The sequence below is a fragment of the Octopus bimaculoides genome, chromosome 18 (genome assembly GCF_046866305.1).
Source record: "Octopus bimaculoides isolate indiv1 chromosome 18, ASM4686630v1, whole genome shotgun sequence".
Lineage (NCBI taxonomy): Eukaryota > Metazoa > Mollusca > Cephalopoda > Octopoda > Octopodidae > Octopus > Octopus bimaculoides.
Genome location: NC_142945.1, coordinates 26704050 through 26730054, shown reverse-complemented (window position 1 = coordinate 26730054; position 26005 = coordinate 26704050). Strand labels below are relative to the sequence as shown.

At 33.2% G+C, this 26005-nt stretch overlaps 1 protein-coding gene across 3 annotated transcripts in view; it reads right to left on the bottom strand.

The window, feature by feature from the left end:
- The window catches only part of LOC106872046 (uncharacterized), a 188529-nt gene that overhangs the window by 23291 nt on the left and 139233 nt on the right, over window positions 1–26005 (bottom strand). Inside the window, exons 2-4 of one of the 3 annotated variants that reach the window (XM_089365925.1) lie at window positions 20677–20730; window positions 16122–16367; window positions 670–774 (exon numbers count right to left, since the gene is read on the bottom strand). In XM_089365925.1, the coding sequence (XP_089222051.1) occupies window positions 670–774; window positions 16122–16367; window positions 20677–20730 (405 nt within the window). The remainder of the gene's footprint in view (window positions 1–669; window positions 775–16121; window positions 16368–20676; window positions 20731–26005) is intronic. The other 2 variants (XM_052974290.2, XM_052974291.2) reach the window with 2 other exon arrangements.

Sequence of the window (26005 nt, the reverse complement as noted above, 5' to 3'; positions counted from 1 at the left end):
GTGCATTAACAGTGCCTACTTTCAATGCTATGCTATCGAATAGTATATATACCTATAGATTTTATTGCTGTCATTGATCTATTGACTGATGTAAAAACCTTGTCTATAAAAACAGTATCTTTGTAAGTAGATATAATGGGATCAACTGGATTGATTTCTTTCTTGTGTTGGGATCTTATCAATGGCTGAGTGCCCTCTTTCATTGTAACTACTCATTAAATGTTTTCATAAATTGGATAGACCAGTTTGCATGTATATAATGCATTCTTGGTAGCTAGTTTGATTAACAATAATCCTGTAGCAATCAGAGCATGGAAAGATTATAATTTCAAAGACCTGTACAAACATTTATTTGTCATCATTTGGTTTGTTTCCCTAAAGCTGTCATTAGATAGATAGGTAGGTCAGTCAACATTACACTTTCAAAATCTAAAAGTTGCAGAAATAAAACATCGTCACTTTACCTAGAAGCATTCACTTCATTAAGAAAGCAGAGCTACCATCATGAACTAGAAGTAACATGATAGGCTTTATAATGTAATGAAACAATGGAATGCTGGTGGAAATCTTTAACGGCAATGGTAAGAAGTCAGTTGGAGTTCTTTACTCCATGACTGAATACTTTAATTCCTGAAGCATAGTAAACTGAATAAAAGACAATCTGCTTACGTAGAACAACAATGTCTGTTACAGCTTTGTTAAAAACCTGGAAGTTATTGGCAACTTTTTTATGTGATTCGCATGTATAGTTCCCATCATTTGAAGGAGACACTTCTGCAAAAGAGAAAGTTAAAAAAAGAAAAGAAAACATTAATATATATATATATATTTATAAATGACATTGATTGGAATAAGGTGATAGAGTGACAGAAATAATAGAATTCTATACTAAATATATATCTTTCACCATTTATTTATATTTCTTTATTTCTATCTGTAATTCCAGACAGATGTAATATTTCTTTTCATCATTTAAAGATACAATAGAATAAGGACCAATCATATATTGAAGTTAATCCAATTTAGTATGCATCCTCCCTCTACAGATATATATATATATTCATGTGCCGATGCAAGAAATAAATCTTTCCAACTATAAAAATATTAAAGAAAGATTTCAAGTTTAAATTGTGACAAAATTAGAACCGAAAAACAACACACACACACACACACACACACACACACACACATGCATGCAGGCACGCATGCACACACACACGAACGCACACACACACAGGGGTATTAAATGGTGATGATGAAGACAATGATGATATATATGAACTTCTTAAGCACTCAGTTATATTTAAAAACATGCCAGTATCTAAACTGATGTGTGATAGTAATAAAAATAATTTATGAAGGAAGAAGACAAAGAAGAAAGAAAGAAAGAAAAGGAAAAGTAGAATGGGAAGAAAGAGGAAGGAAAAAGTAGTAGTAGTAGTAGTAATAGGGTTATTTTCTGTATTCATGCCTAAATAACTACATCTATAAAGAATTTATCATGTGATGATGGTAGAGTAAATTAAGTTTTGGAGCACCAAGCTTGTGTTTAATAAGTTTTAACAGAAGAGGTAGAGGGACAGTACCCACAGACAGGAATAGCACTCGTATGAGGAGCTGATGGGTGTTGACTGTAAATATGATATTGTTTATTAGTAGTTGGGAAGGAGGGGGGAGAATCGCCGTTAAAAATGGCATTATATTGCCTACCTGTTGAATTAAGAAAAACACCTGTTTATAGTATCAGAAATTTATGATACTTTTAATTCGAATGCTTAAGATAATAGATCCTCATTCAGTTTTGCCGATGAACATCCAATTATTCAATCAAATAAATATCCAATGCTTTAAATCAACATGAAACAGGCTGAGTATCTCACAAACATATGTAGCCTTACTGTAATCCCTGAAGGTGAATCAACATCACACTGTATGTTATAATGTGTTAAGGTGGATGAGCTGGCAGAATAGCTTCTATGCCAGGCAAAATGCTGAGTAGCATTTCATTCATTTTGACATTCTGAGTTCAAATTTTGCTAAGATCGACTTCCCTCAACTCATACTTACTTTAGCGATCCTTTCAGGGTTGATAAAATAAGTACCAGTTGAGCACTGGGATAAATATAATCAACTTATTCCTTGCCCTGAAATTGTTCGCACTACACATACAATCCATCTGATGTTCTCCTCATAAGTTTCACTCACTGGCCTGAGACTAAGTTAAAGACACTACCCAAGATGCCATGTGCTGAGATTGTTCATGAGGACTTCATGATTGTGAAGCTATCTTCTTAACCATTCAGCTATGCCTGCAGACTTAGAAATGCAGCAATTTAAAAGATATTTTTAGAATTTCATCAATTCTAGGATTTGACTGGGACTTTATTTTCATTAAGCCTGAAACAGGAAGCAATTTAAAGTTGTGTTTGACAGGAATTTGAACCCAGATTGTAAAGAAATATGACTAAATGTAGCAAGGAAATTTATCTGTTGTTCTACCACTTCTTTCATTCTCTGCTTTTGTCTATATAATAGTAACAATGATATAATTGTTTTAATCAATCCCAATCCTTGAATGGTATTTTTATTTTAACAAACACAGTGAATTGAAGATAAGGCTTTTCTATAGTATGCTTTTAGATCCTAAAATACAAACTTGTTGGGTTTGAACATATGAAAATTTCCCTTTTTTTATGCAAGTAGGAATTATTTAAATTAAATTCAACTGCTGAATCATCTCCAACAAACTTCAGCATCAGGTTGATATATTTTAAAAAGCAAAGTTGCTCTTAGTGGGTTTCACACTCATGATATGAAGTAAAAAGGATCAAAAGTCTATCTTGAGACATACACTTATAAGGTCAGTTTCCTAAATCCTGTGGCACATATATTCCATCCCTGGAGTGGAAACAAGATTACTCATATTTGCCATCTGAATGGACTAGAGCAATGTGAAATATAGCGTTTTGCTCAAGAGCATAGCACATTGCCCAATCCAGGAATCAAAACCACAATCTTACAGTTATGAGTGCAACACCCTAACCACTAAGCTACACACCTCCACCACAACATAAAGAGACACAACTAAATACCATATGACATTTTGTCTGATCTTTGCTGATTCTAAATTAATTATTATATTTCATTTTATCAATGTTGATTGTATTCTCAATATCACCAAGCTAATCAGTCATATTTTCCTCATGAGGTGTAGCATATTTATCTGATTAAATTTTTAAACTATGACTCTTTTCATTCTAGCCTAGTTGAGAGTTTCTCATTTTTCTATAAGTACTAATTACTGCTAATCCATTGCTTGTGCTGATTTAAGTGATAACACAGCAGACAATGGAAAAGATCATTTATAATTATGTCTAAGATAAGAAGCTAAAACATAACATGAAAAATGTGTGAAGTCACTCTAGTACCAAAATGTGCATAAATAAACGAGGTTAGCTTTTGAATGTGGAACAACCTGGGTTAAGTACTGAGTCTGATGACATAATCATTGCTTCCTCCATACTATTAAACAATACCACAACTATAGCAAACTCCCCTTTTACAAATTGTAAGCATTATATGTTTTATCTTTTTGTGTGTTGTATGTGGTGAGCTCACATTCCTTACATATCACAGGTAGTTTTACAAAAAGTAACATTCCTATTCAGTGTCAGAAAATATTTCAATTCAGTAACTATTTCAACTCAGATAATCCAAGTAAGGCTATGTGTGTGTGTGTTACTGAAACTGAAGACATAGGCCACTGGGACAGTAGATAAAATAAGTCTGAACACAAAGCCTTTACAGCTGCTGCTTCTAATAAGGGAATTATTTTAAGAAATTCAATATTGATTTCAATCTTGAAATCACAAGTTAAATTTTTTTAAACAAAAGGAAACACCTTTATATTGATCACCTCTATGGTGGGTGGTAATTCGTTTTTATTGATCTTGGAGGAATAAAAGGTAAATCTGATCTAGGTGACATTTTAACTGAAAATGAAAAAGGTTGAAGCTAAATACATTTAGCTGAAGGTTCTGGACATTTCCAGAGAATAAGGAATTAAATTGCAAAGTTTGTATCTTCAGTGATTTTCTTCATTTAGGAAGACATTTTCAGAGTTTCTTAAGGCAGAAGTTATATGATTGAATTTATAGGAAGCAACATAAAACAAATAATATGGTTTGATACTGGTTTATGATCGAATTTATTTAAAGCTATATAATATAAATGGAAATCATGAAGAGTTTATATTTTCCACGTAAGCAAACTAATAAAAGTAATATAACAACTATCTTTCTTCAAAGGAATAGATAATGACTCTAAGATGAGCATATTCTACAATGGACTTATGGATCCTAAATATACATTTATTGGGTTTGAATGTACAAAAATTATCATTTACTGTAAATAGCTTCCAAGGAAATTTCAGTGCAACAGTTAAATCATTCTCAGAGTATTCCAGCATGAGTATAACATGTTTAATATCTAGAATTTTAAAACAACACATAGTCAATAAAGATGGCATATCTTTTTCTTACTAGATTAGGTGTGAGGAAAGGGCTTTGCTGATGACTTTTTCGAAACCAAAAACTGCTGAGATTAATGCAGTTAACATTGCTCTTAAACAGTTGTAAGTCAATGGCTGGAGGAAAAAAATGTACAGTTAATGCATTCAAGGAGGGGAGGATGGACTGGAAATAGAGAATAGGGTGGATTGGTCAAGGGTACAGAATATGATTGATAAGAGGAAGAGAGAAGAATGAGTGAGAAGGAAGCGGCAATAGTAGAAAAGACAGAGAGAAAAGACAGCATGTTTCTGGGCCAGATTGTATGAGCATATTAGACAGCAATTCAAACAGTTATGTGACTTTTTTTGGATATGGTCTAAGATATGTGTGCTTGTATTATATAGCATCATCTTAGATGTAGCTAATGTGTCACACCATATACTGCCTCTGACCATGTACTTCAAGATCTTGGTCTGCTGAGTGAACAGCAGCAAAAGCAACTAATACTAAATATTCTCAACTGTTACACTGACTCATGTCCTACTAAGTATTCTAAGTTTCAACATGCTGGAAGTAAACTAATTCCCCTTTCTTCTGTTTCATCAAATCATTAATTTTTTGCAATGTATTAACAAGGAGCACATTTAAAATAAATAAAACCCAATTGATCTCAAAAACGGAGAGAAATAGCTAACAAAATAAGGAGAGTCTTGTTGCAAGCAAAACATAGTATCAGTTAGCATTAAGGATGCTTACAAATATTCATGAGGTAAGTGTTATCAGATAAGATGCTCTTCATGACTAGTTGGAGGAAGGGAGGAAGGTATCCTCAGACTAGAGACTTGGCATGAATGACTGCAACACTCTATTGCATTATAGGTACCTAAAAGCTAGGTTAGTATGAGGGTTCTTAAATCTACCAGCCTGCAAGAACTTTGTTGCTTGACTCTAACTGAGCCCTGATTAAGCAAATTATCAAAAGCATTCCAGCTGGCACAATTTTTGAATATTTTGGATTACAATCATTGTTCATTTTCATATTTTATATTTAAGATGGTGGGATGTAATTCACAAGAAATTTGGCCATGTAGAGGCTTGCTTAATCATACCTCAGTCTGAAAAGTTGTGCATCTGACACAATGTCTGTTTCCCTGACTTAAATTCTCCTTTTTATTTATTTTATTACATTCGATCTGAGTCAGACCAGGGTAGAGTCCTCATCAGCATTGTCACCACCATCATTTAACATCCTCCTTCCCTGCTGGCATGGGTTGGAATGTTTGACAAGAGCTCACAAGTCAGAAGACAGGTCCAGGCTCTACTATCTGCTTTGGCATGGTTTCTGCGACATGTTGTTGTTCCTAATGCCAACCACTTTACAGAGTGTACTGGGTTCTTTTCCATGACACCAGCAGCAGTGAGGTCACTAAGTAACTTGCAGGATAAAACTATTCAACTAAGTCGGAATAGTATTATGGGAGTTGGTTTTGTGCCAGGTGATGAGAGGTTAGAATATAATTAGGACAAAAATAGGTGTCATGCAGCAGAGGAGATACATAGCTACTACAGTTGGAGAGAGAAAGTGAGAAAGAGAAAGGGAGAGAGAGTGAATAAGTGGAGAGAGATAGAGATAAAGAGAGAGAGAGAAAGTAGAGGGAGAGAGTGGAGAGAGAGAGTTGGAGGGAGAGAGTGAGGAGGGAGAGAGAGGAGAAAGAGATAGAAGATAGGGAAAATGGTGAAGATGACAAAAGAATTTGATTCAGTAACAGAAAAAAGTTATAAAGGTGTGTGATATTAAATATAGTATATTTACAAGTTACATCGTGCACCTGTTCAGACAACATCAATTTGATAGCACTATAAACAGATCACTTTTATGAACAATTCAATTGTGCAGAATTGTTCAGCATGAAATTACAGAACTGTCTTTCTCAGTCTACGAGAAACTACCATCATTTACTAGTGTGAAAGTCATATCTTTTAACTCTTATCTTTTATCTTTTTCAATCATTAGATTGCAGCCATTTTGGGGTGCCACCTTAAAGAACTTTTAGTCAAATGAACTGACCCCAGTACTGGCTGTTAAGTGGTAGTAGAGGACAAACACACACACACACACACACACACACACACACACACACACACACACACACACACACACATATTGCATTTTCTGATTACTGGTAATCAGAGGAAGAACAGTATGTTATGAAGGATACTACTGGAGAAGAAAGGATGAAATGTCTAGGGATTTCCTTGTCTGCTAGTCTGGAAATCCATGTATGGACATACAGGTACCGGCAGACTAAGAAGATCACATATCAATTAACTTGTGGAATGCACTGAATATCAAGTTGAGGATGTATAGACTGCTATAGAAGACTGGGACATCTGGCATGGAAGAGATGTATTGGTCTGAGCAAGTCATTGGACTATATATATATATATATATATATATATATATATATATATATATATATATATATATATATATATATATATATATATATATATATATATATATATATATATATATGTATGTATGCATGTATATAGATGCAAGCATGGCTGTGTTAAGAAGCTTGCTTCCCAACCACATGGTTCCAGGTTCAGTCCTTGGGCAAGTGCCTTCTACTTTAGCTTCAGGCCAATCAAATCCTTGTGAGTAGATTTGTTAGATTGAAATTGAAAGAAGCCCATCATATATATATGTGTGTGTGTGTGTGTGTGTGTGTGTGCTTGTCCCCTCACCACCACTTAACAACTGTTGGTGGTGTGTTTACATCCCCATAACTTGGCTGTTCAGCAAAAGAGACCTATAGAATAAGTACTAGTGTATATATATATATATATATATGTATATATATATATATATATATATATATATATATATATATATATATATATATATATATATATGTATATGCACACACACATGTGTACACAGATATGCACATATTTAAACAATGGGCTTCCACACAATTTCCTTCAACCAAATTTCTGCTACAAGATATCCATCAACCAACAGGTAAGGTCATAGAAGAAATTTACCCCAGAGTGCTAGGATCATACAGTTAACTAAGCCAGCTTCTGAACCATGGCACTCATGCTTGTACTCACAATGGCAAAATTTGGGCTGAACTGAAATATGTTTTTTTCTTTATCTTTACCGGTTTCAGACATCTTGGGGCACCACCTTTACGAGTTTCATTATATTAATATCTTAGGTAGATGAAAGATAACCTCACTAGTAATGTAAAAATAACTGCCACTAGGTATTGTTCATTGTCGTACTGAATTATCATACATACATACATACACGCACATATACATAGATAGGTACATACAAATGCACATACATACATACATAGATACATATATATAAGGTCATATTCACTTTTGAGTATGTGTATGTGTGTATATACGTGTGTATGCGTGTATATATATATATATATATATATATATATATATATGTATATGAGGTACATGCAAAATGAATATACATATATGCCCTATATCTGTGTATATATACATATATACACACACATAAACGTATAAGTTATAGCATGCTGGAAGTAAATTAACTCCTCTTCCATTTGTTTCAGCAGTTCATTAATTAGTTGCAATAATATATTAGTTAACATTAACAACATGTTTGAAATAAGTAAAATCCAAGCAGGAGAGAACATAATTAACCACATAAGAAAAGTGTGTTGTAAGGAAAATGTACATTCAGTTAGCATGAAGAATGTTTATGATGATTCATGAAGTTAGTGTTAGCAAATAAAATATCCTATTTGATTGTTTGTTAAGATTGCAGGAACAAAATCTCCAGTAACAAAAGTTAAAAAAGAGACAAAAAAAAGCATTAAAAGAATCAACTGACTGAGATATAAATTAAATATGTCACTGGCTGATGTTTAATGACTTAAAGGTAGAAAAGCAGTACTTATGACATTTTTGAGGGCCTTCATGAATTGCGAGAGTAAGGGATGATCTCATCCCCAGTCTAGAGACCTTGCTTGAATGACTGCAACAGAATGGTATGTGTTAAAGATACCTAAGAAAAAGGTTTTGGTGGTGCTATGTCAGCAAAAGATTAAATCTATCCCCATTGCGTCCAACAAAGTACATTGATTTTAGCTTTGGATTCACAAAAATTATGCAGAAAAAGTACATTTGTATGTATACATATACAAGCATATTTCTCTGCCTACCTGTCTGTCTGTTTATCTGTGTATGTATGTAGTCGAGGCGCAATGGCCCAGTGGTTAGGGCAGTGGACTCGTGGTCATAGGATCGTGGTTTCGATTCCCAGACCGGGCATTGCGAGTGTTTATTGAGCAAAAACACCTAAAGCTCCACGAGGCTCCGGCAGGGGATGGTGGCGAACCCTACTGTACTCTTTCACCACAACTTTCTCTTACTTCCTGTTTCTGTTGTGCCTGTAATTCAAAGGGTCAGCCTTGTCACACTGTGTCACGCTGAATCTCCCCGAGAACTACGTTAAGGGTACACGAGTCTGTGGAGTGCTCAGCCACATGCACGTTAATTTCACGGGCAGGTTGTTCAGTTGATCGTATCAACTGGAACCCTCGATGTCGTAAGCGATGGAGTGCCAACAACAACAACAACATGTATGTGTGTGTGTGTGTATGTATGTATGTATGTATGTATGTATGTCTATGTGTGGTGCGTGTGTGTGTGAAATAAAGATCAGAGAATCTTTAACCCATGCAGAAACTGCAAAAACTGCTCAAAAGTTTTGCAAGCTCTTCTAAATCGTTTGCAATGTTGGAAACATTTCTAAATCACCAGCAGGTGTCTCAAAGGGTATCCCTTAGCATGTAAACTTTGTGGGGAAGTGATGACTCAGCTAGTCTTCACCTACAACAGGGTTCTACTTCCAGTTTCCTTTCAAATATAGCCATCTTGAGCTAGTTTCAGTTGCTGCGCTTATATCCATAATGGCTTTCTTCAATTTTCTAGGTTTCAGATCTATTTTCTACAGAAAATAGAGCACTGATCAAGATAGAAAGCTGTGATAACTGAGTTCTGAGTGCTGACCCTGGAGTTTACCCCATTAAGATAACTTTTATGCAATATTCTGAAGAATATCTTCGATTTTGTGTCTCTGATAACTCATGTATCATTGGCTGCATATTGCATAATACAGAAATGCACATGAAGTTGATCATGATGAAACAATTGTAAATCAATGGAATAATGTCTTGCTCACTTCATTTTCCTTGAATATCTGTCTATCTAACTATCTATCTTGCTATCTGAATCAACCTTCACCATTACCACTATCTAAAGTCAATGCCAATACAATGCCATGACCAAAAGAACCACCACCATTATCAGCTAACCAACTTTTTAATGATCAATAACAACAGCAGCAATAGTATGAAGAAGATAAGTGGCACTGTTTGAAATAAAAGACTATGACATGAGATAATGTGAAACCTTACTCTATTTTAAAAGTTGAATGGAATGTCTTTGATCTTAAGTCAATAAGGATTGACTTGAGACTAAGCAGGAACATCTATACAATTAACAAGAACAATATGGCTACCACCAACATCACCCACAATCAACATTACCATCATCACTACCAGCAAAACCAACACAACCATCACCATTGTCAATCTTCCAACTTTTGAATAACTCACTAACAACAAGAATATTAGAATCAGCCTGATGCAATGCCTGTAGCTACATATGTTGCATGTTAATACAATTATGTGTGTGTCTGTGTGCCTGTGTAAGTTTGGATAGAGTATGGCATTTTAATGACTCAAGACAATGTTGCAAGGTAAAGTGCCCATGAATATGGAAATCCTTCAACTAACTATAATCATATAACACTTCCTCCTACCTCTCCCTTTCACCTCATTTCTATTGTTATCTCCACAGAAAGAAGATAACAATTTTTTGCTCTCACAAAGCAGTTCTTTCCTGGTGCTATTTTTTTTTACTACATAGTTGTTGCTGATAATTGTCAATTATCTTGCTGCTGGATTAACCTGCACTCAAAATGACTACAACAAAGCCATCAGGTGGAATTGAAGGTAAGGGTGTGTAAAGTAACAGTAAAAGATGTTTCACAAAGGCTTGATGCAAGAGAAAAGAAAATCATCCACATTTTCAAAACATTAAAACTTGTAACATCTGCTGTGGAAAATATGTGACAGTAGAGAGAAAATTGTATCCTTAAGCAAGACACTGTATTACACACACATTCACATATACACACATACCCTGCCACCTACATACATATTTAACTGTTGGCATGGTTTTAAATACATTTTGGCTAGTATCCTATAACAGCTTCTTTCAGTTTTGGGCTATCAAATCTTTTCAGGGCCCATTAAAGTGGTGGTCCTGCTGCATCAACCAGCTCATATTTCAAACTAAGTTGCCGTATCTTAATGTGATTATGGTTACTACTTGCACTATAAATGAAAGGAAATAAGCACATTCACTGGATTCATTTCATAATGTAATTCTTAATATTAAATAGAGCACAATTTCTTGTAAGCAGTGTTATATTTTCATTATACTTCTTGAATCCTGTTGGTAAAAATGAGTTGTACTTGTAATTCAAAGAACTATGTTAAGGGTATAATGTTAATTTCATGAGCAGGCTGTTCTGTTGATTGAATCAACTGCAACATTTGTCATCATAACTGAGTGCCAGTATGGGAATGCCAGAGAGAATATAAAGTCAAATTCCCAAGAAGTTACCAGTTGACTGTTCAGACCTTATTTTTTTTTCATAGATCTAATGTGATATTTAAAATGGCATGGCTCTAGAGTGTATTGATTGAAGATCAGATTTTGATATAATATGCCAATTAGCACAGTGGTACTTATAAAGTGTCAAATTTTGTATGACAATTCAGTGGAAATTAAGTTGGAACTTGTAATGAAATACCCACCCTACTAATAAAAGCTAGTCTGAAAAGCTTAAGAAGCATTTGAATTTGCACAACAAAAATGAATGAATAGTGAAGCTGTCAATGCTTAAACAGAGGCTACTACTAAGTATCCTGAACAGCTGAAAAACAATCATTGCTAAAGTGAGCTACACAGCAGAGCAAGTATTCAATGTTGATGAAACTGCAATTTTGTGGAGGCTCATGTCTGCTAGGACTTTTATTTCTTGAGAAGAAAAATCAACATTATGATTTAAAGCATCCAAAAATCGTCTGATGCTTCTGGAAGGAAATGCCACTAGTAATATGGAACTGAAGCTCTTATTCCTGTATCACTAAAAGTCCTTCCAAGAGTTAAACAAATCTTATTCATCTCAGATTTGACATTCAAGTAAGAAGTCATGAAGTAACTAAGCGACTTTTCAAAGTGTGGTTTATAAGCATTTTTGTGTCCTGCTGTAGAAATATATAGGGCCAAATGATATATCCAACAGAGTATTACTTTTTTTAGACAATGCAGCAAGCTGCCCAGTGGATTTAAATGAGATTTCTGATAGTGTGAGTGAAATACACTCCCAAAAATACAACTTCTTTACTTCAGTCAATGGATACTGATGTGATGGTTAATTTCAAGATATATTGTCTGACAAGAACTTAAATAACTCAAGAAAGAAATTAACAAGGAGGATAAACTCAGAGCAAATGATGTCAGGAAGAAGTTCAATATAATGGATGCTATGGATAATATGGCAGACTCAGGGAATGAAGTGAAATCCTCAAGTCTGAATGGAGATTGGAAAAATATATGGCTAAACTATATTTGTGAATTTACAGGTTTTCTACAAGTAGTAAGTCTAAATGAAATTCATAAAGTTATTGAGGCATTTGTAAAAGATAGAGAATATGAATAAATCATAGAAGATGGTGTAGTTGAGTTGTAAGCATCCCATACAGAAAGTACATCAAACAAGGAATCGATGCTGTTAGAACAAACGCTAGCTGAGAATAGAGATGAGAATAAAGAAACTCCTTCAACTTCACTTAATTTGACTGCAAAGAATATTGCTAAAAGTATGACACTTGTGAAATAAGGTTTGCAACGTTTTGTTAATAACAACCCTAATCATGAATGATTACAAGAGGGCTTTACAATTAGCTTAATTCCTACACTGAGATGTACAGAAATGATGTGCCATAAACATCAAACAATTTTGCACAAGCTCCTTGTCTCTCAAGTAGAAGCAGATAATGATGAAGTAGGAGTTAGAAGATAGTATCCTTCATCCTCCCAGTAACTCTCAGTCCACCATCACCATCCTTCACATGGTAGTCAACATCTCTTGTGGTAAGGACATTCCCTATTACAATATTATGATTGCTAGTTTATTCTCTAAGGTATTTCTCTTCAAATCTTTTTATGCATAAATATTGTACATTTTATGTTTCGAAATTATTTTCATGCATAAAAGTGGTTGAGCTACTTGATTTTTGTTATTCAAGTTGCCTGCATTTTTTCTGTTGTTTTTCTTTCGAAAAATCCATCAAAATGCATTATCACTTTGTAACATAAAAATCAATAGGAAAATTAATTTTGCCTTATGACAAAACTTTTTCAGGAATGCATTACTCCTGTAAAGCAAGTGATTCTTGTATATACATGCATACCTACCTACATACACACATACATACATACATACATACATATGTATGTATATGCATACATACATACATATATATACATACATATACAATGTGTATATATATACAATGTGTATATATATACAATATTTGCATTTTGTCTGTATTGCTAGAAATGTGTGAAACCTGGATTACTTACGATAGTTATAGAGTAAAGCTGGAGCAATTTCACCAACTGTCTCTACTGCATACTTAACCAATGGCAAACATATGAAAGCCCTCAAATGAAGTCTACCAGTATAGAGTCCATGGCAGTTCAGTGCTCATTATGCAGGAGTGATTATGTGGTCAAGGGGAAAATGATCAGTACATTAAGCAATTTTTATAGTGAGTTAACCCAGGGCAATAGACTAGCATACAAGCCAAAATTGAGGTATAAAGATTGCCATCAACAGTACACTGAGGAAAGTCAAAGTCTTAGAAAATGGATGGACAAATCTCACTTTAGATTGCTCAGTAGAGAGGAAAGCATTGCATGATGAAAAGAGGGAATTTGAATTCAATAGCATCGAGAAATAACAGCACAAGAGAGATATTTGTAAGGGTTTTGATGTGAATTTGCTTGTGCATATTGGTATAAAGCCCAATTTAACATGTAATGAGTGTGGGCAAGCCTGTATAAGTATGTTAGGCTTTAGAAGTTATCAGAAAAGTCACAAACATACACACACACAAAGATTGTTATTAACAATGCCTTCATTATATGGCACCCCTATTTGCAGGGAGTGTGGAAAAAATGTGCATCAGAAAGTAGACTGAAATGTTATATGAAACTTACATATGTAACATATATGAAAATACGCTAAAACGCTATTACAGAAACTACTGCAAGAGGTGTACATTATTGTCATGTTTGTATAAGATTGTAAGACTCTAGCAGGACTGAAAAGCCACATCTGTGATGTTCATGTTTGAAGAGAACAATCAAATGATGCCATTACTCGAAATCAAGTTGCAGTCACCATAAAAACTCACACACACACACACACACACACATGTACATATATATGTATAAAAAAAAGTGGCAATCCGTTGGGTTCCAGTTGATTTGATCAATGAAATAGCCTGCTTGTAAGATTAATGTGAAAGTGGCTGAGCACTCCACAGACATGTATAACCGTAACATAGTTTTCAGGGAGACTCAGTGACACAGAATTTGACACAACTGGCCCTTTGAAATACAATACAACTCATTTTTGCCAGCTGTGTGGACTGGAGCAAAGTGAAATAAAGTGTCTTGCTCAAGGACACAAAGTGTTGCAGGGAATCAAACACATGACCTTATGAACATGAACTGAATACTCTTAACTGGTAAGCCACACCTCTTCACTAATGCAAAACATATGTATCAGGTCATCCCATAAGTTCTGTCCGATTTTACCTTTTTAAAAATTGAATGAAATCTAATGGTATTTTAGAATGTCTAATGGAATTAAAAATTATTTTTATGCATTTGTGTACATTTAAACTAATTAAATATTGTTTTACAGAATAATAGAATTAAAATTTCTTTGATTAAAACCCTTTCTAACATGGAAGTATCCAAAGAGCATTTAAGGCACATATTGCTTTATGAGTACAAAAAAGGAAACTCTGCAGCCGAAGCGACTTGAAATATTCACTCAGTTTATGGGAAAGAATGCTTGAATGAAAGAACTTGCAGAAGATGGTTTGCAAAATTCGGAAATGGAGATTTCAGCCTTGAAGATGAAGATCGAACAGGATGTCCAGTTGAGTTTGATGATAAGCTACTTGAGGCATTACTTGAAGAAAATCCTGCATTATCAGTTGAAGAATTAGCAATAAAGCTTAGTTCAAACCATACAACTGTTCATCGTCATCTTCAACAACTTGGAAAGTTCCTAAACTTGGAAAATGGGTGTCTCATGAATTGTTTGAAGCAAATCCCGAGTTGCCATCTGCTCTTCTCTCCATTCTCGCAAACTCATTTCACCCTTTTTGGATAGACCTGTGACTGGTGATGGAAAATGGATCTTCTATCGAAATGTTAAACGTTGTAAACAGTGGCTTGGTAAAAGGGAAAAAGCTCAACCACAATCAATGCTCAAGTCTACTGTCAGCAATTAGAGTGTTTGAACCAAGCTTTGAAGGGAAAAAGACCCGCTTTAGTGAATCGAAAAGGAGTGATGTTTCATCAGGACAATGAGTGATCCCACACTGCAAAGATCACATCACAGAAGATCGAAGAGCTTGGTTGGGAAAAAAATTCATCATCCACCTTATTCTCCTGACCTTGCTCCTTCCGACTACCATTTGTTTGGTAGTTTACAGAATCATTTGGGGGACATAACTTTTGCAAACCAGAAGGAAGTCGAAACTGAAATTTTAGAGTTCTTCACTTTGAAACCAAAAGAGTCTTACATTGATAGGATTAAAAAGCTTGTAATAGATGGAAGGAAGTCATAGATAATCAGGGAAAGTACATTGATGATTAAATTTCAATTAAATATAACATTTGATCACTTGTTTTCTTTATTCAAAATTCGGACAGAACTTATGGGATGACCTGATATATCATTTATATATGTGTATAAATGTATGTATACATATCTCTGTATACATATGTATACATACCTCTGATGGGTTTCTGCACACTTTCTGTCTACCAAATTTTACTCACAAATCTTTAATTTAGAATGGAGTAGTTTTGGTGAAGCTTTGTGTGATATTACATTGAAGAGACTTGTTGGGTAGCGCTGGAACTATGCAAGAATGCAAGAAGATACAAAGTAGACTACAAAAGAGATTTTCTTTCCTTTTTGTAGATTACTTTATGTCTTATTGCATTGTTTCAACCTTATCCAGCAACCCTCTTTAATATTATATAAAACACTTGTGATCATTACTGCATTATGAGTGGGAGAAATACCCAGAATCACATGGTAGCAATGCAAACAGACTGTTATCAATAAAATCAATTAAGAAAGAATTATAAGAAAAGGGTACTTACTTAAAATTTCCAGTTCTGAAGTATAAACTATAGGCGTTATAACAACAGTGGTGTTCACTTTGTAGGTTTCATTGAATTCTCCTTCAACCCTTTCATTGAAGGTCAGCTTTTCATTGTTATGTTTCCAAACCAAAGCATTTTTTAGGAGGTTTGACATGGATTCTAAGTGTAATTCACAGACTAATTTGAAAGACTGTCCTTCTTTCACTGTCATAGGATGAGGCCTTATTAATAGTTTATCATCTGCTGGAAAGAAGAAAAAAAAAAAGAAAGAGAAGTATTAATTAAAAAAAGAAAAACTTAGTTTTTGTTGTGAAAAAAACCTATACAGAAAAAGTTTAAAGCATTTCATCTAATTAAGTTCTACAATTCAAATAAATATTACATCAAAATTAAAAAAAAAAAAAAAATTAAATATGGAATTAAGGGAAAAAGAAATTTTTTATGATTCTGTAGATTTTAATGACTTTTTGAATGCACCGATAGAAACAAATGAACTTACAATTGATAAATGATATAAAGAGATTGTAACAATTATCCCAAGGTTCTTTCTTTTGAAGAGATAATAGATAATAGATTACAGATTAATGAGGAAGAGAATAGATATTGAAGGTAGAATATTAGTGTAGATTGATCTTTTCAAAGTCCTTCATTTTCGGTTACAGAGAATGAAGTAAATTAGGCCGTAACTCAGGGGATGTAATGCAAGTTTTAACACCAGTAGATTTCCCCCTCAAAAGTCTGATTGCCTTTCTCTTGTTAGGTGAATGTCTTGATGAGCTAAAAAAGATCTGCTTCATTGTGTGAATAGTAGCTGAATAACTTTACCCTCTTAGAAATTTATAAGTTTCATATTTTATATGAACAAGTCAGATATATAATCATTTTGATTTATATTACTTTTCAAATCATTTTCAAATATCTTCATTTTATATTTAGAATAACTACTGAATTTAAACTTAATTTTGTTTTAGTAAGTTCACTCTTGTGACCAATTCATTAATGAGACTAAATAAATTAACAAAAAACTTAATATGAACATTTATCTAAGTCTTTACATTACATATTATCTTCTTGCATCTAGTGAAAACAATATCTTATGAAATCTATTTCATAAATTAATTATATAACTTATATGAAGCAAACCAAAGTGATGAGTATAAATATTAATTAATTTTCCTTCAATATTTTTCGCATTTCTCTTTTTCTGTCTCAAAAGACTAAAGATTGATATATGATATATAGAGAAGCTTTGGTTTGTAGAAAATATTGCAAACAAAGGCATCTTTATGCAATCATTCAAACTGTTAGAAATAGCAACTAAATCTCACTCAAATCTTGAAAAAAATGATACATTAGTAATGTGGTTCTGTGTTTCTTGCACATGGAAAAAAAGACAGGAGGGTCCCAGATGAAACACTTTTGATGATAGGTCTGCTTAGTGAGGGCTGAAATAGGGCTAAACAGCAGCATGAAATACAATTATCAGTTTCTGAGTTTATTGCTGTATCTCAGTGGTTCTGTACATTACAATTATCAGTGATTTCAATCATGAAGAAATAATAACTAATTTATGTAACCAAACTTACAGATTTCCACTCACTTGATGCTCAGTACTTTTTTTAATGTAGGAACCAATAGGAATAGATACATTTCTATGCATTGAATTTCCTGCCAACATAGTATGCTGGATGATACTTGAACCAAATATGTCTTTCTGACATCGATTGTAAACCTCAATAGTTTATTTCAATAGAAACAATGCACATATATTGGTTTCAAACTCTGGCACAAGGCTAGTGATTTCAGAGGAGGGGATGGTAAATCAATTATATCAACCCCAGTGCTCAACTAGTACTAGTTTTATTAACCTCGAAAGGATGAAAGGCAAAGTTGATCTTGACAGTATTTAAACTCAGAATGTAAATAATAATAATAATAATAATAATAATAATAATAATAATAATAATAATAATAATAATCTATATGATAGCATAGTGGATGTCAAGGAAATTGAGAAAAATGAAATATATAAGGGTCTAGCCTGAGAGATGAAGAGACTTTGGAATCATAATAATTAATGATAACGACTTTTATTTGATTAAGTATGGCAAGATATTAATCATCTTTGTTTTTTAGTTCAAGGATTTAGATGGGGGTTTATGTTTCACTGTTGCCTTAACAGAAATTTTCATAGATTTACTATGCAGATTTTTCTTCTGAATGAACCGAACAGCATTGCAAATCAATGAAATATTTGTTAGCTCTAGAGCACTGGAGCCACTGCTGTAGCTGTTGCTTATGACAGTGAATTCCTAGCTGTAAGGAGTTGCAAGTGTTTCGACTAAGGACAATAAATTTCCTGTTTCCTGCCTGTCTTTACTATTACTGGAATGTTTTAGTTGTCTTCTGGTAATTCTATTGACTTGGCTGGCTGCCAAAAATGTTATTATTCAACAATCATCATCCAGTCAATTTGCAGTGATTTTAGAAACGTTTAATAATGGTCTCAAATTCTGGCACAAAGCCAGCAATTTCGGGGGAGCGGGCAAGTTGGTTACATCGACTCTAGTGTTCAAATGGCATTTATTTTATTTCCCCTGGAAGGATGAAAAGCAAAGTCAACCACAGCAGAATTTGGACTCGGAATGTAAAGACGGATACAATGCCACTAAGCATTTTGCCTGGCAAGTTAATGATTTTGCCAGTTCAATGCTTTTTTTAAATTTTTAATAATGACAGCAGCAATCTGCTTTCTCAAATTCTTAAAAATCCTGTTGCAATTCCTTTCCTGTAAAAACTCAGCAAAATTAATTTTCAAGAATTGTCAGTTGACACTTTCTCAGCTTTTTCTTTGACTATGTAGTCTCACACTCAACTTGAAGAGTTTAGAAGCATATCAGATTCTTGTGAGTTATATTAATTTATATTCTCAAATGTTAGTTAAAAAAATAATGGTAACTGCAAGTTATGAGATGAAAAACAAACAGTGTTTCATGGTAACTGAACAAAAACTTTTACTGACAAATTAAATATTGATGTGTCTGAAATTTATTTTCCTCTCTTGGAACTATACTACTACTATACTACTACTACCCAAATACTACTACTACCCAAATCTTGTAATCATTTTGAAAAGTCAGTCATCAAACATCAACTTATCAAACTTATTGAATGATTTTATATTATACATACCAAAAATTTATTATGCATACATGAACACAGATACACAACAAAAAAGCCTAGAAATTTAATTTATCTTGTGGGTCTTGTTTCAAAACAGAATCATAACTATCATCATGATTTTTTAAAATTTGTAATTAGTTATTTCTATATAAGAGAGAGAGAGAGAGAGAGAGGGGTGGGGGAGAATGTGTGTGTGTGTGTGTGTGTGTGTGTGTGTGTGTGTGTGTGTGTGTGTGTGTGTGTGTGTGTGTGTGTGTGTGTGTGTATTCATCAATAGTCCTAGTCTATGAACAAGAGTTTTAAGCATATTTCAGAGCAAATCTGATGAATATACAATGTTTTGCATTTGGGAAGGCTGAAATTAATTTGTCCTGTCAAATGAAAAGATGAAGTTCATTTAGAGGATATGGAAATCTTTTCTAGTAATCAAAATAAAGCAAAAAACCACAACTAGATAAATTCCTGATATCAGATTGGAAATTCTGAATAACATGCATAAACTCATATAACATAGAGCTATAGCTTGTTATATTTATAAAAGAGAATGCTACATGTAAATGCTACAAAAATATTTAGAACATTTCAAAAGTACAATAACATTTTTTTCCTACATCATCCAGTCGATGTCCCACTCACCTTCAACACGAATTACATGCAAATAAAACAGTCAAAGTTTCCTCATCATCGCTGAAGACTTTTTCTCAGTGATGATGAGAATGCACATCATCAACAATGCAAGAGCTGCATCTCAAAGACTACCCAGAAAATATATCCATCTTCATCCATGAATTATTAGCTTTACTTTATGAATCTCAAGTGTGATTCACCATGGAGTACTACTCCTTAATATGGTCTGGTGCTGTTGCTACACACACATATACATCATAGACTGCATTTGAAGAAAATACACTTGCTGATTATTATGGAATCCTCCATCAATTTCTTTTGATCTCTAGTCCATGGTTGTATTATCTCCTCTCTCTGCCTTTTCCATTACCCTTACTATAGCATCCTCTGCTCTTCAAAAATAGCTGATCTTGTACCACCTCCACACAGGTACACTCAACTCTCTTGGGTCTCTTTCTCTTGTTATCTATGTCATATCCTATCCTAAACTCTGAATTAACAAATTTGCACGTCCTTCCTTCTGAGAATGTAATCCCTCTGGAATTCCTTCTCAGCTCATGTTTTGCTTGTAACAATTAATTCACAACTGCTTGAAAGGAACATTTAACATATTGATCTCAGTATCCTTGGGGGGCTTATAAAGGTCATAGTTACAGCTCCTTCCTTCAGACCAAACCATTGAAAAGAAATGTGCAGTTACTGTCTCCTAATCATGATGTTTGGTGTGCTTCAGTAAACTTACCTTTTAAAACAAGTTCAATACATTCAGTATCTGAATGCTTTGTTGAATCATCCACTGAAAGCAGAGCAGCACCAGAGTTAGGAAAATAGGATTTATTATATAACAATAATGAAGCAAGCTTGAGACTTGTAGATGGCTCTGAGTGCAGAGGAAAAATATAAAGGTAGGGATAAATAGCAGTGATCAAATTTTTAAAATTCCATTAAATTCTAAGGGTTTGCTGAAAATGGATCACATGCATTATACATGAGCTAATTTCAGGAAGTGAAAGCAAAAGAATATGTTATACAGCAGTCATTTCTCTTTCTATTTAATCAATAACAACATTGTTTAGCTCATTTGGACACAACTGATCTTTGTATGAATTAAAGTGAAGCATGTAAACTATAGCCTGACTAGCTCTAACTTTGGACTTGGTAGCATGTTATTGTAGTTCTTTAGCTAAACATCCTAAAGTCAAAGGATTGAGAGAAAGGTTAAGCACAGGTGAGTTGAAAAGTACTCACAAAAGACGATGTTAATGATGATGAACAAGATAAAATTGCTATACTTTTAACTGTTGTATGATGGAGTCTATAATCAATTGTCTACCAGTTTCCCTTATGATTAGAAATATACTTATAAAATCACAAAATAACTCAAGCCACAACTAACCTGTGGAGAAGTATGAGATGATAAAAAAAATAATACAGAAAAACCAATGATCTAAGCACTAACTTAGAACGTTTGCTAAAATGATTTAACCCATACTCTAAATTTCCTAAAACATCAAATTTATTGGGGGAAGGATGGTTACGCCAAAATATCTAACTAGAACAAGAAAAGGCTGAAGGATTTAAATATTTCATTACAAAGCAAGTTCCAAGAACATTAACAATGTCACAATATCAAGGTATTAATTCTGTAGAATTAAAAAATAACTTCTTTCTTAAAGAATACCTCACTTTCACTTCAAACAAATAGAAGTTTATCATTAAGATGATATATTTATTAATTTGATTTTAATGTATTATAAGTTTTTTTCTGGACCATAGCAATTCCTTTTTCAAGATATTTTACTCCATAGTTGTGTGTATGTGTGTGTGTATGTGTGTGTGCATGCACATGTGACTGCACATGTGACTGCCTGTCATATGTGGTAATTGTGATTCAACTTTTTCATATTGCTGATGTTTAGAAAATGATTGATGAACTTACCAGCTCAAGTTGACAGGTACAACATATTTATCAATTAATTATTTTATAATCTTTGAAATATATTTGTTACATTACTTTAAAGTTATATACATACATATATATTCCCACCTTTCTGTCTGTCTATATATTTATATGTGTGTATATATATGCATGTATGAATGCATATATATATATATATATATATATATATATATATATATATATATATATATGTGTGTGTGTGTCTCTCATATATATGTGTGTGTGTGTATCTATGTTTATATATATATATGTGTGTGTGTATACATGTTCATACATAGATGCATATATGCACTGTATGTGCTTTTCTATATTGTGTGTATATGTTATTAATATATGATTCTAATCAAAATGAATGGTAGAAAAATGCTATGAATAAAGAATTTGACAACATTCCAGTGAGTTGATTTATTGTCTGTACTATTATTTAAAATATGGAACAGACATTCGTGTATTTGGAAATATAAGTTATTATTAGTATTTGAAGTATATAGTGACATTCACACACACACCACCACCACCACCATCACCATGATGATGATGATGATGATCATCATCATCATTATCATCATCACCACCATCATCATTCCACTGATTCTATGTCATCATCATTGTTTTTATGTCTACTTTTCCATGTCTGCATGAGATAGATTTCCTGTGGCCTGATGCTCTTCCTGTCACAAACCTTCACCTGTCTCCATGCAAAGTAATATTTCCTATATTTTGAGCATGAATAGTAGTCTTCTGTGAAAACAGAATGGCTTGGCATGTTTTCACAGGAGCTCGCAAGCAAATGGTACTGCTTACATGATAGTAACATTTATTTTTTTTCTCGTGCTTTTTCTTCAGTCATTGCACAGTGGCCATGCTAGGGCATCACTTCCATGAGTTTAGTCAAATAAATTGGTCACAGTAATTATTTTTTAAAGTCTGGTACTTATTCAATTGGTCTCCTTTTCAGAACTGCTAAATTACAGGGACATAAACAAACCAACATCAGTTGTCAAGCAGTGCGGAAAGGACCTGTAAAATGCAATATTTCAGTCTAATCCTTTGGTTGACCTCAAGGCTATAGTAGAAAGCATTTACCTGAGAGACTGTACATTGGGGTATCTGAAGCCACACGGTCGTAGAGCAAACTTCTTAATCACATTACCAAACACACACAGAAATATATATATATATATATATATATATATATATATATATATATATATATATATATATATATATATATATATATATATATATAATATATATATATATATATGTATATATATATATGCCTTATCTTATATCTTTTACTTGTTTCAGCCTTCTGACTGCAGCCATGCTGGAGTACTGTTTTGAGGGTTTAATTGAACAAATCAACCCTAATACTTTCTTTTTTTCTGTTTGAAGTTTGGTATTTTGTCTATCAGTTTTGTTTTGCTGAGCTGATAATTTATAGGGATGTAAACAGACCAACACCAGTTGTCAAGTGGTGGTGAGGAACAAACACAAAGACAGACAGACAGACAGGCACGCGCGCACGCACGCACGCACACACACACGCACACACACACACACACACACACACACACACACACACACACACACACAGAGCCTAGTTCTGCTATATTGCAGGGATGCATTGTCTATTAGTGGCTTCTTACATCATCATTATTACATGTGTGACACCATATTGCGTTTCTAGTAAAGATTCTAAATATTTAAACCCTGAATATACCTAGTTATAAACTGATGCCACAAGAAAGCTCAGTTTACAATGTCAGCAATACTTAACTTTGTGGTATTAAATTTGAATTTTCCCATCAACATGAAAAACTACTCTTGTGAACATTTCATTGAAGACAAGTGTATATTGTTATAAATTCCATAAGTTGAAACGTGCCCAAAATTAGTTGGCACTGTTTGGGATAAGCACAAGGGATAAATATCTAATTTGATGCAAGACTGGAAATAAACTTCTGATTGTTGTCACCAAATGTAAAGGTACATTAATTTTGGGTAAAACCAGTAAGGAAGTTATTTAGTAAAATTATTATGACAGACATTAACTAACTATAAGTAGTAAAGCAGACAATAAGTAAAATGAATAAGACATGCACATAGCAAAGATAAGCTATTAAAATCCACATACAGCAAAAGTAAGCCAATAAGTTGCATTTCCTCCAGGATATGCCAGAGAAGTAGACAGCGTACTCAAAAAGCTAAATCAATGAATGTGATATCCACCAAGGGAAAAACATAAATTTGGTTACCGAAGTAAACCAGCAAAATAGAAATACACCAAAGACGAATGACTAAGTCATATATCAAAGCACCAAAACAAGTTTCAGAATAAGTTTAAGTAAGACCTTTTATTCATCGTTTCTGGTATAATAAATAACTGCTGTTTTGGTTTTTTCTGACAGTTATCTAATTATCATAATGCTATTGTCAACAAATAAGCAATCTGTCTAAATTGTTACCATTTCCTAAGGTAAAGAATTATTTAAGCCTTTTGTTACCATGATTCTGCTGCTATAAAATTAATGAAAAATTTAGTAAAATTTAGCTGGTGCTTAAAACATAAATTAACATGAAATTTTAATGGAGGGTTTTAATTTCTGAGGTAGGTTGGCATGAAATAGATTCTTTATTCTTTTACTCACTTCTGTCATTTGATAGTGGCCATGCTGGAGCACCACCTTAAAGGGTTTTAGTTGAAGAAATTGACCCCAGAACTTATTCTTCTTTGTAAGCCTAGTACTTATTCTATTGTTCTCTTTTGCCGAACAGCTAAGTTACAGGGATGTAAACACACCAACACTGGTTGTCAAGTGATGGTAATGGAACAAACACTGACACAAAGACACACACGCATAAATACATACATATATATATATACATTTATTTATATATGTATATATATATGACAATCTTTTTTCAGTTTCTGCCAACCAAATCCACTCACAAGATTTTGGTCAGCCTGAGGCTATAGTAGAAGACATTTGCCCAAGGTGTCATGCATTGGGGTTGAACCTGGAAACATGAGGTTTGGAAGCAAGCTTCTTACCACACAAGCTTTGTTACGACACTAAAGTAGCTGATTGAAAGAAACAACTGATCAACAATTAACATTTGCAGTGACCTTGTTTTTATAATGTAACATATTTTTCCAAAACTTAGAACTTACAATCAGCTTATTTTAATTATGGTAGGCAGAATCGGCTCCCATATTGAGGATGTTTGACATATGCACACACTAGCCTTGCTAAAAATAGCTGCCAAATTCCTTTCATATCATTTCCTGCCATTTTAAAAATAGGACATATTAGATAATGTAGTGGGTACATTATGATTGAAAAAGAGACAGGACGGTCGTGGAGGGAATGTTTTTGATCTTAGGTCTAGAACTAGTTTGATTTGATTTTTGCTATAAAATATTACAATGGGTTTGTATTCCACTGATTCTATTGATTTTGTAACAAGAAGAAGAATAAGAAAGTACAATACATTCTGAGATTTTTAACCCTGTATATATTGAAGTTCATCAAGCATTAATACATTTAAATTAGCCAGTATTCTAGTTATGTTGAACTAATACTACACCATCATCATCATTGCTATTATATATGCTTACATGGTGCGATGTCACCAACTGACATTCATTTATTAATTGATATTACACTCTATACTGACCTGATAGTTTAGTATAAGTATACTAAATTTTAATAACTGATTATTAGCATTGTTTTATATATATATATATATATATATATATATATATATATATATATATATATATATATATATATATATATATATATATATATATATATTCGGTTAAAATGTCTTACGTTTAAGCTGGTTCCCATGCATTTCCCCGAAGAGAAGATTACATTCTTAACTTCACCGATTCCTATGGAAGGTATAATTTGTAATCTTCGAAACATATGTTGGAAATAAAAGTATGCAGTTAACATATGCGCTTTACTCCATTCACTAAATTTATATATATATATATATATATATATATATATATATATGTATGAATATATATATATATATATATATATATATATATATATATATATATATATATATATATATATATATAATGTGGTAA